Genomic DNA, 18,622 nt, shown 5'->3' on the forward strand with positions numbered 1-18,622 from the left:
CAGAATGGATAAGGGACTTTCCCAGGATCATATATCTGTTAAGTGAAAGAATATGTCTTATTAGCAGGGGTGAAGGAAAAATCCAGAATGTCTCCCATGATCCTAGGTAGGGAGCTAAGGCAGATGGTGGTAACATTTACTGAGATGGAATACACAAATAGAGAAGCAGGTTTGGTAATGGCTGTTGGTTGGAGGTGAGTGGAAGATGGAGTCAGTTTGAATAACCTGCATCACAGTTGCCTATATGGTCTTCCAACGGAGAGTTCAGCAGGCCATCTGAAATGAGAGCCATTCCTATTATGAATTATGCACCTACAAGACACAGAAAGAGACCAACTACTATCTAGAGCCTATCTACCTCCATCAAAACAAAAGAGAGTTTTTGACTTCACACCTTCCCCTTAAACACACATCTCCAATACTCTCCACTGTCTAAGCACAAGAATCGAGGGACAGCTTCTACCAGATTCAAAGTTTCTCACCGTCTAGTACATTCCTAATTGCATGATGTATGCTGGCAGTATATTTTATTTTATTTTATTTATTTATTTATTTATTTTTGCGGTATGCGGGCCTCTCACTGTCGTGTCCTCTCCCATTGCTGAGCACAGGCTCTGGACGCGCAGGCTCAGCGGCCATGGCTCACGGACCCAACCGCTCCGCGGCATGTGGGATCTTCCCAGACCGGGGCACGAATCCTCATCCCCTGCATCGGCAGGCGGACTCTCAACCACTGCGCCACCAGGGAAGCCCTGGCAGTATATTTTAAAAAGAATTTTGGAAAATGACTTAAGATATCCAATCATCTTATATACATATAAGAATTTATTAGTAATAAAACAATACCTCACAAATCTTCTCTACAAAACTACAAATAATATGTAGATATTCCTCCCTCCAAGAGGTGGAGCTTAATCACCCTCCCTCCCAAGAGTTGGTTATTTTAGCTTTAGCGACTCAGTTCCAAAGACTAGACAGAGTAGGGGAAGGGATAAGTAGTAACCGTACAGCAGAGAAAGCTGGCAAACACCACTTTCACCAAGTGATGAAGGTTAAAATCATCAGGGATGTCAGGTGGCTTCGAGTACCCTGATAGGATATGACAAGAAGGGCACTTCACCTCTGTGGTATTCTTTCCAAAAACTCACTACCCCAGTTAATCATGTGGAAAAATGACAGGCAAACCCAAATTAGGGGGCACTCTACAGGACACCTGTCCAATACTCCTCAAGACTGTCAAGGTCATGAAAAACAAGGAAAGACTGAGAAAGTGTCACATATCAGAGGAGGCAAGGAAACATGCCAACTAAATGCAATGTGGTTGCCTGGATTAGAGCCTGGAAGAGAGGGAGGACATTAATGGAAAAGCTGATGAAATCCAAATAAAGTCTGGATTTAATAGTAAAAAAAATTTATTATTATTATTAAAATAAAAAGTCTCATGCAGTATGTGCACAGTTTTTTTTGCTTAATAGTCACATAATTTGTCTTTTTAAAATCTTTGCAATAATCCTGTGAGAAAGGCACTAGTATTTTCATTCTACAGATGAGGAAAATGAAGCTCATTACAGTTTAAAAAAATCATTAACAATAGACAGCTAATAGGTACCAGAGTTGGAATGTATTTTTACACCACAGTTGCCACTGGGGGTTCTATTAATATCCGTTGGAATCATGGGTTCATTTTATATGGCCTGCAGCCCTGATTTTTATTCTCAGAGTGCCTATAGCCATCTCATATTCAGAATCTTGGAATCAGAAGACATTTCAAAAGACAGTGATATCCAATCACTTAGGATTGTGATATCTAATCACCTCCTTCTTTACAGAGAGCCATTCCAGAATTAATACCCCTTACCTGAATGACAGTCAGTAAGACACTTCCTAAGTCATCTGGTCTCTATTTTTTTCCCCTTTTCTCCTAGCCATTTGTATCTCATTAACACCTTTCTCAAAGTTTATTCATTTGTTTCTTAAGTGCTTCAAAGAAATCCCTTCACCAGAAAAGAGACTAAGACAATTAACAGCAGCTACTAAAGAAACATATGATGAAACCAAAAGTCAAACTTTATTTTACTAGTTAGGTATCAAGTTAGAGAAATATATTCTTTGTGCATGGCTAATACCTATGTCATTTTAATACAAGAAGTCTTTTTTATGTGATATGTTTTTATCAGTGTACACAGACTACAGCCTGCTTTAAAATATTCCTAATGACATCTGTTTTTGTTTTTTTTTTTAACATCCTTAAATGATTTCCAGGACTCTCTTATTTATTTCTGAATCACAGTCAAGTTGCAGTGATCCTGGGTCTGGTTATTTAACTTTCCAGTGAAGAATGCATTATTCTCAATAAAAAATTAATAAATATATGACAAAGTTAAAGTTGGCACAAATAAGATCTCAAAGCTACAAAATGATTAATATTCTCTAATTTTAGTGCTCTTCTTATAAGAAAAGCAAACTGTAAAAATTATACAGAAAGACCCATCTACAGCAGTTATTTTAAACTTCCCCAACTGTCCTTTTGTCTGAAGATATGGAAAACCTTAAGGTTATACCACACATTATTTTCCGTATGTGAAATACAAAAGAACAGCAGTCAGATATTTATAAATATTAACATCTCCTTTCTTGGACTGCCTCAAGCTCATGCAGTCATGCAGTGTTTACTCCATGCCTCCATGTTGTCTGTTAGCTTCTCAGTAACTGAGGAAACATGAACCTGATTCTTGAGAATTAACAAGTTAAGATATAAAACTGACACAAACTATCAGAGAAGGCAATCTAGTGCTAAAGAAACACTGAACAAGTTAATAAATTCAAAAAGACCAACTAAATGTTGGTAAACTGGTGCTCAACAAATCACAAGCATCACAGGTTACTCCAGGTTGGAAACCGCATTTGGAACAAGCGGTGAAAGTGTGGTCAGAGACCCAGAGGAACACTGGGTTCTTGGTCCTGAGAGAGGTGCATGACTCTATGAGTTGTGCCAGAATGTAGATCCAAGTTCTGATGGAAACATATGATTCTCAAGATGGGCCAAGTTTTATTTTTTAATAGCTGAGCTTCTAGTTGGCAACAAAAAAATCCTGTGCCAGCTGCTGAGGAAATAATATGCTGGGAGCTGGCAGGCACGGGCACTTGGAAAGCCAACAGGTATGGATACGGGTGCACAGTGGGTACCAAGGTGGTAATGCCAGAAGGCAGCTCCTAGATAAAGCCAAGGCCGCGCTACACTGCCTGTGAAGTGGGCCTCCTGACTGCATCCCCCAACATCTGGGAGAAGAACAATGGTGGGCATCTGGGAAAGGAAAAGTACATCACTTTCCTCAAGCTCTGCTTGCCACATTAGCCTAGATTAACTCAGGTTAGTTTCTGTGACACTGCAGGCAGATTCTGAGGTTGTGACCAAAGTTAGATAGATATTCAAAGTGGGGGAAGGGGTACATGGGCATCTTGGTCAGCTCAACTGCCATAGCAAAATACATTGGGGGACTTAAACAACAGACATTTATTTCTCACAGTTCTGGAGGCTGGAAGTTCAAGATCAGGGCGCCAACATGGTCGGGTTTTGGTGAGAGCTCTCTTCCTGGCTTGCAGACAGCTGACCTATTGCTGTGTCCTCATATGGCAGAGAGAGAGAGAGTATGCTCTCCCGTCTCTCTTCTTACAAGGGAACAGATCCCATCATTAAGGCCCTACACTCATGACTTCATCTAACCCTAACCACCTCTCAAAGGCCCCTTCTCCAAATACCATCACATTGCGGGGGTGGGGGGGGGGGTGGGGGGGTGGTTAGGTCTTCAACATAAGAATCCACGGTGGGGACACAAACATTCAGACCATAACAAGGGGAGATACAAAGAAAATGAAAAGGACCTGGGCTCTCGTGGGACAACAGTAACAGGGAGAAGTCAGGTAGGGACAGAGAGGTGCTTGTGGGTTGAGGTGTAGCTAACTCAGAAAACAAAAAATAGCCCTAGGTGAGGAGTGACCTTCCTTTCGTCCCTCAGCTCCATCTCTGCCCCCCTCTCTCCTATACACAATCTTTCTTTCACCATACTTCCCTGGCTTCTGTCATCAAAAATAGAGATGGCGACATACACATTTTCCAGAATAATTATTGGGCTGGCCAAAAAGATAGCTCAGGTTTTTTCCATACCATCTTACGGAAGTAAAAATGAGCAAATATAATAATGAGTACATGTCTCTAAAAGAGAGATTAGGCATTTAAAAAGTACAAAATAAGAAAAAAAATTATTCAAGGAGCCTCCAACACATTTACAAAGCCTTTGGAGCTTAGAACCCTACTTACTCCAAAAGCTGCTCTGTCTCCTGAACAGGCAGCAAACAACTAAGGTAATCATCCAGAGAATTCAACTGGAAGAAAACATAGATGCACAGATGGTTGTGGCTAGAGAGTACCTTCAACAAAGATGATCTAATCACAGAAGGTCACACTATTCCCAGTTCATGCAGACATGGGGGGGCTCTTTAAGACAGAGCAGCCTGATAAAAGACCAGAGACCCTAGCATTACAAAGGACTTTCAATTGCAGATGCCCTGCTGGTACAACTGACTCATTTACTCAACAAATATTTAATGAGTGCTCACTACACACCAGGCATTGCAATAGGTCTGGGGACACAGTAATGAACAAAGAGACAGAGGTCCTGCCCACAGAGGCTTACATTCTAAAGAGAAGGACAAAGACATTGAATAAGTAATTTCACAGTGTGCTGGTTTAGCAGAGGATATGCGTAGGAAAAACATCCTGAAGGAAGAGAGATTTAAGAGTGTGCTCATTTTCCTGCAGTTGTTCATCTAATTCTTCTAATATTTATTCATTCACTCGCTATTCCACAAACACTTATTAAGCAGTTATGGGGGGCAGCTAGTAAGCTGGAGAATGGGCTTAGTAGTGGGGACAAAGGATGGATAAGATTCAGGGTTCCTCTGTCTGAGGAACAGATGCTCTGGTGGTGAAGGCCACAAAGCATTTACCTGTAAGACAATAAATGTGTGACATGGTATGAGAGCCAGGAGGCAGGAGAAACCTTCGGCTTATGGGGCAGGGTGACTCTCCTGGAGGAATTAGAAGGAGAAGGGCGTTTCAGGCCAGGAGAGTTTCATGCACAACACCATGGAGATATGAGGCCCATGAGGGGCCCCTTGAGGATGGCAGGTAAGAGAGGAGCACTGTAGTCTGACAACCTGGTCTTGAATCCCAGCTCTGCTCCCCTCCCCAGCTGCGTGAGCTTGGACAAGCTGCTTAACCTTTCTGAGCTTCAGGCTCCTCATCTGAAAAATGATGCTCGTGTTGATCACCTTGTTGTATTATTGAAATAATTAGCAATGCACATAAAAAAAAAAAAGGAAAATCTCAACACCAAGTTCCTGGTAAATACTCCATGGTGGTAATTAGAAGTGGTGGGGAACAAGGCTGGCAGGCAAGTTGGAGTCAGAATGCTAAAAGACCCAAGTAAGTTGGACTAAGGTTTTTTACCCTGTACCTAATTTGGAATCATCATGCCCTACCTCCCACCTTGTATCCTGTCTGGAGCACGATATTAAGCTTAAGTGCCAACCATGGAGCTGAGTGTTTTTACATATGCGATCTAATTTCATCGTCAGAGCAACGTTGTGGTGGATATACTACCACAAATCTTCACTTTAGAAATGAGGCTTAGTGAGGTCTAGTGTTATGCCCAAAGGGACCCAGCCATCAAGCAGCAATTTAATCCTTCTTGTTTTCCTGCCTGCACCCTGCACCTTCTAGCTCAGCTTCTGGCTTAGCACCTGCCTGGCTCAGCAGTCCTCCTTCATCTCCACTCTCAACTGTCCAGAATGCCCCACTTGCTCCCCCAGCCTCAAAGCTTTCCTGAGTAGCTGCCTTGCCCAACTGTCCCCTTGGGCTGCAGCTCCCTGAGCATCACTCCACCCCACCACCTGCCAGCTCAAGCCGGGACTGGAGCTCTGCTGCCCCCTCCTGGCCTGGGCCAGAACCTCATCTGCTCCCTGGGGCCCTCAGCTCAGTCCTGACATTCCATTTCCTCAGTACCTCAAGATTTGAAAGAACTGTACCATTTGCTGTGAATTATCCTGACAATTTCCTCAGGTTTCCACTCTGCTGATGTGGCATACATACACATGACAAGCTCTGTTTGTTATTATGTGTTTAATTCGCTTCTAGATACAGGTTACAATCAGAACTCAAGTTTACTTCACTGAACATTTTTATTACCTTATGTGTTCACACTGAGGGAAAAAGGAGAGGAAGGACTCACTCGAGTCCCATAGGAACCACTAAAAATGTTTCCACTCACACAAGAAATCTTCAGAGGCTTATTATGACTGAACACTCTAGGCCAGGCTGATTTACTGAATTATATAATTTGAATTTGGTTACATTTAATAACATAGTCTTATTTTCTCCGTGCTTGTCCTAACAGGGAGCTTTGAAAAAATAGGTAAGATTCACTTGAATGAATAGGTAGCAGTGCATTTATATCCTGTTAAAGATAACACTTGGACTGACTAGTTGTCACAACTAAAGAACAATTTTGTATGTCTGTGAAAGTCCCACATGGATGGTTGTCACTAAGTTAAAGAGTCACTAACTATCCCTTCAAGATAGTACAAGAAGTAAGGCAGACCAAGCTGAAAAGTACAAGAGGGACTTCCCTGGTGGCGCAGTGGTTAAGAATCCACCTGCCAATGCAGGGGACACAGGTTCGATCCCTGGTCTGGGAAGATCCCACATGCCACAGAGCAACAAAGCCACAACTACTGAAGCCCGTGACGAGAGCCCGTGTTCCACAACAAGAGAAGCTACCGCAATGAGAAGCCCACACACCACAACGAAGAGTAGCCCCCGCTCGCCACAACTAGAGAAAGCCCACATGCAGCAACAAAGACCCAATGCAGCCAAAAATTAAAACTAAATTAATTAATTTAAAAAATTAAAAGTACAAGATTCTGTGCAACGCAAGCAAAAGTCCCTACTAAACAGTCCATGAAGACTGAAAGTGGGAAGAAATCATTCAAATACTGCATTATAAGTAACAATAAATGTGTAAACATAACTACAGATTTGTTATCCCCTACTCTTGTTTGTTCTGGTTTGTAATATTAGTCAAATTCTGTCTATAATCATGACAAATCAAAGAAAGTACACTTTTAACGAAGAATGCTACCACAAACTAGTAAAGAAAACAGTTAAGAGCATGTCATATGTATTACTTTTTTAGCAGACCATTCTGAACAGAGTGTTATCTCTAGTCTAGTTTTTTTAAAAAATATTTTTGCACCAAAATTTTGGTGAATTTTTCAACCATATCACCCTGAAGCATGACTTAAGAAGTAATTAACTGATGATGATGCATTTGTTAACCAAGTTAAACTCAGCATCCTGGCACTAATGCTCACAACTCTCCAACCCCTGCCCACCAAACACTTCAGGCAAATGCAGTCAGCTGCTTAAGGCAGCAGGTGACAAAATTTACCATGAAGTAAGTTAGGTATTTTGAAATTGAGGTTCTTGCCTATGAATTTTGGGTTCAACAACAACGAAAAACAAAATTCATTTAACCCTCTGCTTGATGGGCAAACTGTATTCCTTTTCTCTTTTTCTTTACTCTGCCATATGACTTTTTTGGTTACAATGGCAGTTACGTTCTTATCAAAATCTTTCATCAGGCAGTCTTAAAATGCATAACAAGTGCACATATGTGCCCACTTCCCCTTTCTGCACAAAGTCACACCTTGCAATATGATTTCTGTCTGCATTTTGATCTATGTATTTGCTTTAAAATCATTTTCATATAGCAAAATGTTAGTATTTAAATATAAGTAAAAAACTTATTCAGTAACCACTCAGAACTACCATCCTTTGATCCAGTAATCATCAAATAAAATGTTTTGAGCACATGCTCCCAAACTGTGTATACTTATGTACCTATAAATGCAATACATATGCTATTGAACCAATATGTAATGTTCTTTTCAAAACATTTTAAAAAAGCAAAAATTAGAAAAAAAAATATGTTCTTCTAGCATCCCATTATACTATGCACCCCCTGGATATGAACATCTCACTTTGGAGACCTCTGCTCTAGTTAAGATATGAGTGAATGCTTTAGTTAGCTCTAAACTCTATTCAAACTAAGAAAGAATAACTTTTCATTAAAAAAATGCTTATTTAAACAGTCTCAACTTAAAGGACCTTAATTAGTCCACCTGTCATATGTGTATGGCATATAGAAGGATTATTCAACATGCAGATAATATATTAGTAAACAGAAAAATGAATTAAACTTTACTAATTAGAAGCAAATCTTTATTGATTTAGCATATTACTTTATAATGACTGTCACTTCAAATATAATAGAAGAATGAGCAACTTGAAATCTAATTATTATACACAAAACAAATGACTCTCCAATAGTCTTTGAATGTGAATGCTGATCATGGTATGGAAATTTAACTTAAACACACTTCAAATAAAGCTACTTCATTTTCAGAAACATGAATGATGATTGGAGCTAGCCAACGTGCTACGTAGGTTAAGAAGTGCAACTGATATAGTTTCAACAGATGTAGAAAAAGGATGAGAATGAACTTAAAGCCTGTGCCCACTGGAAAAACTAATATCAGGTTGACATGTTCAAAGTAAAAGGGAGATTAACGGTAATTCCTTGAATAAATGAAGTTTTGAGATCATTTTAACCTGAAATTCTCGTATAACTGAGGAGGAGTAGAAGTTTACCTTGACTGATCTAGGTCAGGGGTCAGCAAACCTCCGGCCAAGGGCCTAATACAGCAGTCACTTATTTTTGAACAGTCCACAACTTAAGAAGAGTTTTTACATTTTAAAATGGTTTTTAAAAATCAAAAGAATGTGATGTGAAAATTATATGAAATTGAAATTTTACTGTCATAAAGTTTTATTGGAACACAGCCATGTGCATTGGTTTCTAGATTGTCTATGGCTGTTTTCACTCAATCATCAGAGTTGAGAGTTGCCACAGAGATCTGCGGCCCACAACACCTAAAATAGTTACTGTCTATCCCTTTACAGGCTCTTTACCCAGTGTAGGTAACTGATCTTAATCCCTTCAATCCCACACTTGCCCTTTTTATTCTAGTCTAGAGTGCTGCAGGGTTTCTTTTTTCTTTCTTTTTTTTCAACCAACATGGTAAGTTCTCTCTTACCCACCCCCCTCACTTATCTACATTGTGAGTTAGTGTCAAGTTCTGAGTCCCACAACTTTAGCCCAAGACAAAGCTGCTTCTATAGGCACCTTTTGTTCTCATAATGGTTTCTTTCTCTTTATCTATAATTTTGGGTTTCGGTTGATACAAACTCAGTCATTTTTTTTTTTACAGGCTTTCTTTGGTCTGATAATCAACCTACCCTCCCAACCTTATCTGTCATTACAATGTTCATGCTTTGTAAAGTCTGAAAAATAAAATGTACACCCCACATTCTTCTGCCAGGTTTTTTTTTGCCTTTTTCTTTAGAATGTATTTTCCATCTGGAATGCTCTTCACCAAAGCTCTACCTTGTTAAAATCCTGCCAAAATTCAAGATCCACCTCTCCCAATGAAGACACCTCAATCTTCCCAGTCAGAATTATCACTCTGTTGTAAAGACTGCTGTAATTCTCATTATCTCCATCCGGTATTAGTTTTATTTATTTATCTATCTCATATTAGATTAATTGTTGGTGCCTTACAAGTAAACTATACATGTGGAGGCCAAGCAGTGTTTTATTTATCATATTCATTCATACTCTGTCCCCCTCACCCTGCTCCCTACACCATAAATTGCCTAGCTCATAGTTATTCAAAGGATCAGACTTGTAACAGAGAGGACATTAAGTGGCATGAAGACATGGAATTAAATAACAAGAAATCAAAAAATGACAACATCATTCTCTTTTCAATTATTTTCAATCATCTGATTACATCAAGAAGAAAACCTCAATTTGTGCCACTATGGTTTTAACTTTGCTAATCTTTGATAATCTCCCTTTTTAACAAAGAGAAAACAATTCTCAGGCTTGGAGCCTTCTGGAGGCAAGAATTTCTAGCTATGATTTAGGAAAAATGCTTTGTTCTTATTGCCTCTATTTATGGGATGAATACTGGTTTTCAATTTAATGAAAATAAGTATTCTCAGTAAATAAATTTAGGTTAACAAAAATGAGGTGATTTAAAGAAAAATATTAAGCAAATTATAGCACAGATGGTATGCATATACAACAGAAATCAACAGTAATACACAAAAATGTCAGAAACATTTGGTTGTAGCAGATAATCAATAAAGCCAAATGACTTTATTTCATCAAACTCCTTGTTAACCATCTACATAACTAAAAGAAAATCATGTAAAAGACTAGCTTCAAGCTTCTGAGACAGTGGTTCTCAACAGAGGAGGGTGTGACACTTGATAATGTCTAGAGACATTTTTGGTAGTCACAATTGGTGGGGGTGGGGTGGCTGGGGGAGGATTGCTTCTGGCATCTAGTGGGCAGAGGCCAGGGACACTGCTACACATCTTACAATGCACAGGACAGCCCCACATCAAAGAATTATCTGGCCCCAAATGTCTACAGTGCCAAAGTTGAGAAACTGCTCTGAGAGAAAGAGCAAGCTTTACAGGTACTACCTTTTGCCCATCATTATAAATCATCCTCTATGCAGCACTCTGTCCTGATTTGATCTGCCACTGATAAGATTGCTGAGGAAAATCTCCCACCCAAACCTTTCATTATTTTACATCACCCACACAGCCACTGCCCTCCATTAGCAATTAGAATTTTAAAATAGACTGCACTGAAGAGTACATGTCCTTTATATGCTCATACTATGCCATCAATATTTAGATCTAACTTCCTAATTAAACCATTGGAGTTACGAAATTTTCAGATTTTCCTGCACTACCAAATAGATTTTTAAAAGTAATTAAGGTAAAGATTAATATAATTTGAGTAAAACTTTGATTCTAGCTGCTATTGACTTCATGTAAAGTTATTCTTTGGCTTGAACTATATGGTTCATTGACTCAAATAATATATTTTGCAGAATAAACCTGACCTTGAAATTGTTAAAATTCAGTGTTTTTTATTAGATGTTAGCTTTCATGAAAGGGAGTCTAAAGAGAATTACTTTTTAAGCTAGCAAAAAAAAATCATTAACATAAAACAACATAACAATTAGTAGTTGAAACAGTTCGCTTGGCTACCACTCAGTACTTTATTCTCAAAAGTATTATTGCAAACACATAATCCACACAGATGTGTCTGAGGGTAAAGCATTTACAAGAAAGGTCTTTGAAGCTATTTTGTGGTTAGTGTTTTCGTTCTCTTTCTTTCTTTTTTTTTCAAGTAAAGTTCACCAGAACAACTTAGAAGCTGATAGCACCTGTGTCTTTTTATTTTTTATTTTTCCAAATTAGGAGTTATTTTTACCCTTGCAACAGTATTTTAAACATGGAAAAATAGTGCATTCTTAAATTAATGAGCCTATCATAATCTTCACTTGACTTTAAGGCTCTTTACAATGAGAGTATTTTCAAATTTAGCATTTACTATGTATTAACTTTAGTGGTTGGCATAGCTTGGAGGCATTTCATGCTTTTAAATTCAAGTTGATTTAACTCCTAATTCTGACATGCCTGTGGTAAAATGATAGCAAAGGTGAAACTGAATCCCTTTCATTTCAGAGCCACAAAGCACTCTGCCAACAGAAAAGCAGCATTATTTTCAATACCAACAAGCTACAGAGGTGGCAGTTATCAATACTGCCAAGAAAGGAAACCAGTGCTGAGAGATTAAGAGATGGTTTTAAGATTAAGAGATTAAGATCATGGTCACACACGTCAAACAGGTCACCAGATTTCCCTTTCCTTGGGGTCGTTAGAACTGAGATCATCACATCAGGACCCACAGTGCCTGGCCCACTTTGTTATCATTCATTCATTCTCTTCAAAATCATTTGTTGAGCACCTGCTGAGTACTGAGTACTATGCCAGGCAATGAGCACACAAGAGTGAACCAGCCAAATCTACAGACACTGCCTTCCAGAACTTGTAGTCAGTGTTGGTGCGAAGAGCCTGTGCAGCCCCAGTTTCTGTTCTCCCAAATGCAATCCCACCTTGCTACTGTGTCAACTGCCTGAGAAGAGAATCAGATGCACAGAGAACAAGAGAGGGACTGAACAAGTATACTTTAAATTCCTAGTGAGATAAAAAAAAAAAAACAACATCATCCCCAAAAGAGCTTAAGATACCAAGTACAGTGCGTGTGGCAGGAGATCCACAGCCAGCTGTGGGGATACGCCGGATAGGCTGTGGGGCCCTAAAGGACAGTGTGAGGGAAAGACCAAGAGCCCAAGAAGCAATGGCTAAGAACGGCTCAGGAACGGACTTGAACAAACGGAAGTAAGGGAAAAGGGAAAAGAGAGGATCCGATTCCTCCCCAGCCAGGAGCACAGGTTGGAGCCCTCCTTTCAGAAAATGCACACTTTGCTGTTTCCTTACAGGAAGCATTTGCTGACCATTACCTGGGAACAAAGTTACATGTTACCGAGTGGACTACAGCCCTGCTCAGGCCTCTGGATTCCTCCACTCCACAGTGAAGGTGCTCCTTGTCCAGCCTCCTGAACTGCTCAGCCAGTCCAGAATACACTCCACTCAGCAGGCCTCGTGGAGAAACCAGAGTTTTTCCAATAGTGTTTGAAAAGGGAAACCCAATAATGTTGGAAGGAAAGACAGGGGGATTTTTCTTTACAGAGCTATGCAATCAGTCACTACTCAATGTTACCAATTGGTCTGCATGGCATCTTTCGAAAGGAAGATACTCATACTCATACTTTAATCTGGCATACACAGATTTACGGCCTAAAACAGTACTTTTCAAACTGAATCACAACCTACTAGTGGGATGTGAAATCACGTAGGTTCAACCAATATTTTTAAGGAACTAGAATAAAATTAAACAGCACAGAATAGGAAATATTAGAGTACACTGCTGGTAATAAAAATAAACATTGTTTTATGAAGCTTTTATTTCCATTTTATATACACATATGACTCACTATCTAAATTTGTTTCCTGAGCAAGAACACACATAACAAGGGATCCTATATAATTATGCTTAAATTAGGTTGCTATATAAGTTTTTTTTTAAATTGTGAATCAAGTTGGGTGGTGGGCAGGTACTGAAAGTCATCAGCCTAAAGAAACTATAGTGAAATGTAATGGAAATTGAAAAAGAAAAGATCCCAAAAACTCAATTTCTACGCTGAAAAAGAGAGCAAACCTAAGTATTTCTCAAAATACTTTAATTCTGTGATTTTCACACTTTTATTCTCTTGTCCTAATTATCTTTCATTGGCTTCCCTGAACTTGTGTGTGTGTGGGAATACATCTGATTTTGTTACAAACATTCTTTCAATCTCATACAACAGATAGAAACAAAAGGTGAGAAATAACTGAAGAGAGAACATGGGTTTGGATGCACAGGGCCAAATCATCACCACAGAGCAGCCCAGGCCAAATCCTGTCCCTCTGTTTGCCAAACCACCCGGAAGAATCTGGACCAGAGGGAGGGTCCCTTCTCCCTTGGAAAAACCTTTAAAACACCAATTTCTCAAATCACTGGGCAAAGGACCAACCACTCTTTAAGATATGGAGTCCTGAACAGGATCACGGTCAATTTATTTTTTTGAGTAGAATTGAATTTGTTGTAAACTTGATTTTTGTAAACTTTTAAACAAATTTTATAAACAAAGCAGTATTTTCAAATGTGGTTTTTGGGAAAATAAATTAGTTTGCCTGAAACTCTTAGATAATTCCTTTCAACACCCTTCGGCCCCTGCTTCAGTCCCTGCTTCGGCTCCTGCCTCACTCGCATCCTGAAAAAAGAAAGCTATCACATCTACCCTGGTCTGAATGGATTGGTGGATTGGTGCTGTCAGTACCATCCAGGGGATTCAAGTGGTTACAGCCTTGGGAATTTTGTTCCCTGAAATCCCCAAATACATCCTCAAGCTATGTTGCCCTAATGGTCATTTGTCCAATTTTCTTGAATTCAGGAGTCACTAGTTTACAACACGTAATTGTAATAGATTATTCTATAACTTAATCTATACTTGATCTGGAGAGAACTGTCTACATCCTGGAACTAACCACAATGGCACCACACAACACTAGGGGCATTGTTCTCTTACTCTTAATAACAACTGTGTTACTAATGAATTAAATATTTTGGCTTTAGAGTCACCACTGGCAGGCAGACTTGGCCCAAGACTGGGAGTAAAGAGAGTAAAGACTTGAAACCAATCGACTGAGCCTCAACTTTATCACTTGTGAGGAAGAAAACTTGTCACTCAGTCAATATCTACAATTGTAATTCTGTTGCATTCTCTGGCTTTATAGATTCTTACTAATTGTATTTGTAACAGAGCTGCCTTATGTTTTAGGTTTATTTTGTTGAACAAAAAAACAACTTTGACCATGAAGTGATAATATTTCTCAAAGTCTCAACCAAATGGAATAAGTATGCACCTCACCAATTCTGCCATCTACAAAGAACTTACCTAATATACATGAATACTGAAAAAGAGGACAGAAGTAACAATTTTAAATCTCTTCTCAAAATATTTTAATTCTGTGATTTTCATGGTAATCAAATGATTAGCTAGCAGAGTGAGAGTCTTAGCAATATATAATTGATTTATATTCACGCTCCAAAATTTAGTACAAAATATAACAAGCTGTTTTAAAAAGTATAATAAACTCCAAATTCCTTAGGTTTTCCCTATGAAGTCTACCATCTTGTATATACACACAATTTGTAGTTTATTTATTTTTCTACCCATCTTCCCATTCCTTACATTAAAGGAAATTTCTTGAGCTTCCTGAGGGCAAAGCTTAATCACAAAGATAACGTGTGCTGATGGTAAGTCATAGCCAATTAGGAGCATCTAAAGTAAACGTTACTCAGAAAGCAGTTAGATTTGGTGTTGAGACAGTCCCTGGAGTACCATCAGGCACTTCCTCTACTAGGTGGCAGTTTCTAAAACTCATAAATTTTAAGTAGATTATCACTTTAATCAGAAGTTTACACTGTTCCACTGCAGCTCATCATACAATTATGTAGGCTTCAAACCTTACAAAAGGAAATATTTCATTTTCAACCTACTAGGGAATGCATACTACAGCAGATCTTCAGATGAACATTGAAAAACTTGATCAGAACAGGATGTTTATGTATGCATTATTCAATGCTCAAATATTCTGAAACATTTTAAAACAGTGGCAACTCCTAAATTTTCATTCAGAAGTTTTGCTTTTCTTCCACACCTTCTGCACTCAGTGAGCCATTAATAGTAGTGGCAATTCGGAGGGGAAAAGTGGCCCTTACAGTCCCACTAGGTACCAACATCCAGAATCCCACACTGTAGTCTCCAATGCCATGAAAAATAAAATGGCTGTTAGCTAAACTGTTTCCAGCAAAAAAAGAATGGAAAATAAAATTGCAAAGAAATAGTTAAGTACAGAAGCTTCAACCTGTTAAACGCTGAAATTACATCTTTAGATTCCCTATAATAAAGGGCCTGGTTCTAAAATGAGTGTTGAAAAGAAGTCCCTTACCTATGGATAGCAGAAAGGAAAAAAGGAAAAAGGAAGGAAGGGAAAAATATTTTTCAATGGATAAAAATATGAGAACATATGGCATCATTCACATGGCAAAACCACTACCTGTTTGGATCTTCACAGAAGGGATGAGGAACATTTCTACAACCCCAGGGAGGTGGTTTTCTGCATACATAATTTAAACAAATCACTCCAGCACATGAAAGAAGAGCCGCAGAACTCTTCTCACTAATTACCACCCCAAGGGCTGCTTTTTCTTTAAAGCCACACTAGTTCATTATTCTGCCTTCAACTCTCTTAAATGATTCATTTCCCCTTCACTCCTGAGCAGACTCTGCAGGGAAGCTAGTGTTTAAGTTTAATTTCTAGTGCCACTTGCTTTGAAGAGCTTGATGAGGGGAAAGAGAAAGAATCTAATTTAATAATTCTGTCATGATTTGGAGAGGCTCCCTCCGCCCCCCAATCTAAAAAATAACTAGACAAACAGGACCCTCTGGCAAGATATAATCGTGAGCAAAGACACCAGTTGGGAAAGCAGGGCCCACGTGCGGTGGGAGCTATCACGCAAGGGAAGTGGCAGGCGGTGAGGAGGAGGGAGAGTGGGAGAGAGTCGGGCTGCTGCTAGCAGCTGCACCGGCCTGGGCGCTCCCGGGGAGACCCGACTCGCACTTGCATGGTGCTGAGCTCTCTCCCAGAGCGGGTAGAAACCGGAGGGCAGTGAGGCCGGCTCCCGCATCCTCGGGAGCTGTTGCTGCGAGAGGGAGAGCGCCCGCTGCGCGCCGCGGGCTTCCCCAGAAGCCCGAGCCCGCGCACAGGGCGCCCGGCTCCACCAGGTCCAGGGCGCCCCCCAACGCCCCAGCTCGCCACCCCGCCCCCTCCGCCTTACCGTCCCAGCTCCGACTCCACCTCGAAGAAATCGCTCAAAGCATCCCTGTTGGAGCCGTCGATCCAGTAATCCGGGATGAGGCTCCCGGCCCCCGGGGCCACACTGGCGGTGACCGAAGAGCAGGACGAGGCGGAGCACGAGGGCACCGTGACTTTGAGCATCTTCGCGGCGGGACTCCGGAAGCCGCCGCCGCGGTCGCCACCGTTGCCGGAGCGAGAAGCCCCGCCGCCAGTCACCGCCTGCGAACGCAGGAGCGAGAGGTGGCGTCCTTCAAACACACGCACACACCCACGGCCGCCTCCCACGGCGCCGTCAGCCGCGCTCGGGCTGCGGTTCCCTTTCTGCAAGCTCTGGCGGGAGGGTGGGCGGAGAAGGGGCCGAGGAACTGGGAGACGGTGTGGAGGGAGAACCCCAGTCGCCGCTGGCGAGAGAGAGGAGGCGGAGGCACTGCAAAGGAGAGTGGTTCCCTCCCCCTTCGGTCCTTCCCTCCCTACCTCCCTCCACCGTGCCTTTCCAACCCCCCTCCCTTTTTTTTCCTTTCTCCCTCTCTGGCAGTGGCTGCGGTGAAGCCAGCTAGGGCGCCTCCGGATGCTGGAGACTGGGGAAGGCACAAGGGCCAAAGCATCATCCCACGCTACCTCCCGCTGGAATCGGGTGCCTGGAAGAGACCGAGCGCACAGGGACAGTCGCTCCGAGTGTTGAGCGCCCAGCGCGCTCTGGGAGCACATGGGTCCGGGTGGCCAGCAGGATGGTGAGAAAGGGACCTGGCTGTTGCTGGCGCAACTCATCTCTCCTTGAGCGCGTCTAGGTGGCGAGCCCCTCCCACCCAGCACCAGCTAACCTGCCATCCCTTGTTCTTCCCTCTGTCAAAGGTTATATTGACGGCCGGGAAGGGTGTCCTCTGGTCGCCGATCCTCCAGGGCTCCAATGCCCAGAGCCAGTGAAAGCTGGAGGAAAGGGAAGTGCCTGGGTCCACGGTGACCTGACTCACCTTTGAATGAAGTCTTCAGTTGTAATAGGTGCTGCCGTGCTGCTGCTGGCACTGCATCCTGTGGCACTTTTGGAGCTCCTGGAAGGGCAGGTATTTGCTATGTCTAGTTGACTCCCAGCTTCTGAAGGCTAGCAACAGAAGTGACCCAGAGAATTACAGGTTTGGAAGGGCCCTATGGAATCCAACTAGTCCAGCCCTCTGCCTTAAAGCAGGACTTGTCATCATTCATGACAGAGAAGACTGCTACATTTAAAGCTCTTTCCTCTTCCCAAGAGATGTGTCCCATCACAAGCATTCTAATGTCTGCCCATAAACCTTTAGGCTATCCTTCTAAGTATTGGTTAAATCTATATCATTTATATTTCTACCCTTGAACTTTTTTTAGATTTCAGCAGAAATGAACAACAATTAGTCATTATATTCTGTAATAAATCTTTGTATATATAAAGACATTACATCATATCTCATTTCTGGCTAAATAACTTTAAGCCCTTTATTTAATCTTACTTCACAGGTATTACTTTTAGTCTTTTTTCTTTTCTGACTTTCCTGCAACATGCATTAAACTCTTCTCAGTGTGTCCCCGTTCCTGATTACACCAGTAAACACGGTCCAATAGTTTCCACTATTACTGATTAATTTCTTACACTTAAGAGCTTTTGTGCTATATTGGTGAACTACCAAAAACAAAGCAAAACCAAAAAAAGCAAAAACAAACCCCCCAAATCTAACCAATTAATGATAGGAATTGACCCTTAGTTGATAGGAAATGAAAAATAAACTATACAGAAACTATTCTTCACAGGTAATTTTATGAAGATTAGCATATGATCAGTTTACAAATGGCCTAAAAAATAGCAAGTACATGTAGATTCACACAAATTCAATTAATACTGAATTATATGATGAAAGACAAAATGCTCACATGACTTTCAGAGAATGAATTCACTAATCTTCACGTTAGAAAACGAAGTATACAAGCAAAGCAAGCTGATGAAGCTCTTGAAAGTAAATTCTAGTTCTTACTAAATCAGTTTCCCTTGGCACTGACTGGTGGTGGGATGGGCATGAAGTAGTG

General features: G+C 40.9%; 1 protein-coding gene across 1 annotated transcript in view; it reads right to left on the reverse strand.

Moving 5' to 3' along the window:
• The window catches only part of CAMK4 (calcium/calmodulin dependent protein kinase IV), a gene marked incomplete at its 3' end in the record, with an annotated part of 218,155 nt that extends 201,426 nt beyond the window's left edge, over positions 1–16,729 (reverse strand). The window contains exon 1 of the mRNA XM_082836203.1: positions 16,554–16,729. Within this exon, the coding sequence (XP_082692329.1) occupies positions 16,554–16,714 (161 nt within the window). The 5' untranslated portion in view covers positions 16,715–16,729. The remainder of the gene's footprint in view (positions 1–16,553) is intronic.
• Between the last annotated feature and the right edge of the window lie 1,893 nt (positions 16,730–18,622).

Source organism: Leucopleurus acutus (assembly GCF_964270905.1).
Source record: "Leucopleurus acutus genome assembly, chromosome: 3".
Classification (NCBI taxonomy): Eukaryota; Metazoa; Chordata; class Mammalia; order Artiodactyla; family Delphinidae; genus Leucopleurus; species Leucopleurus acutus.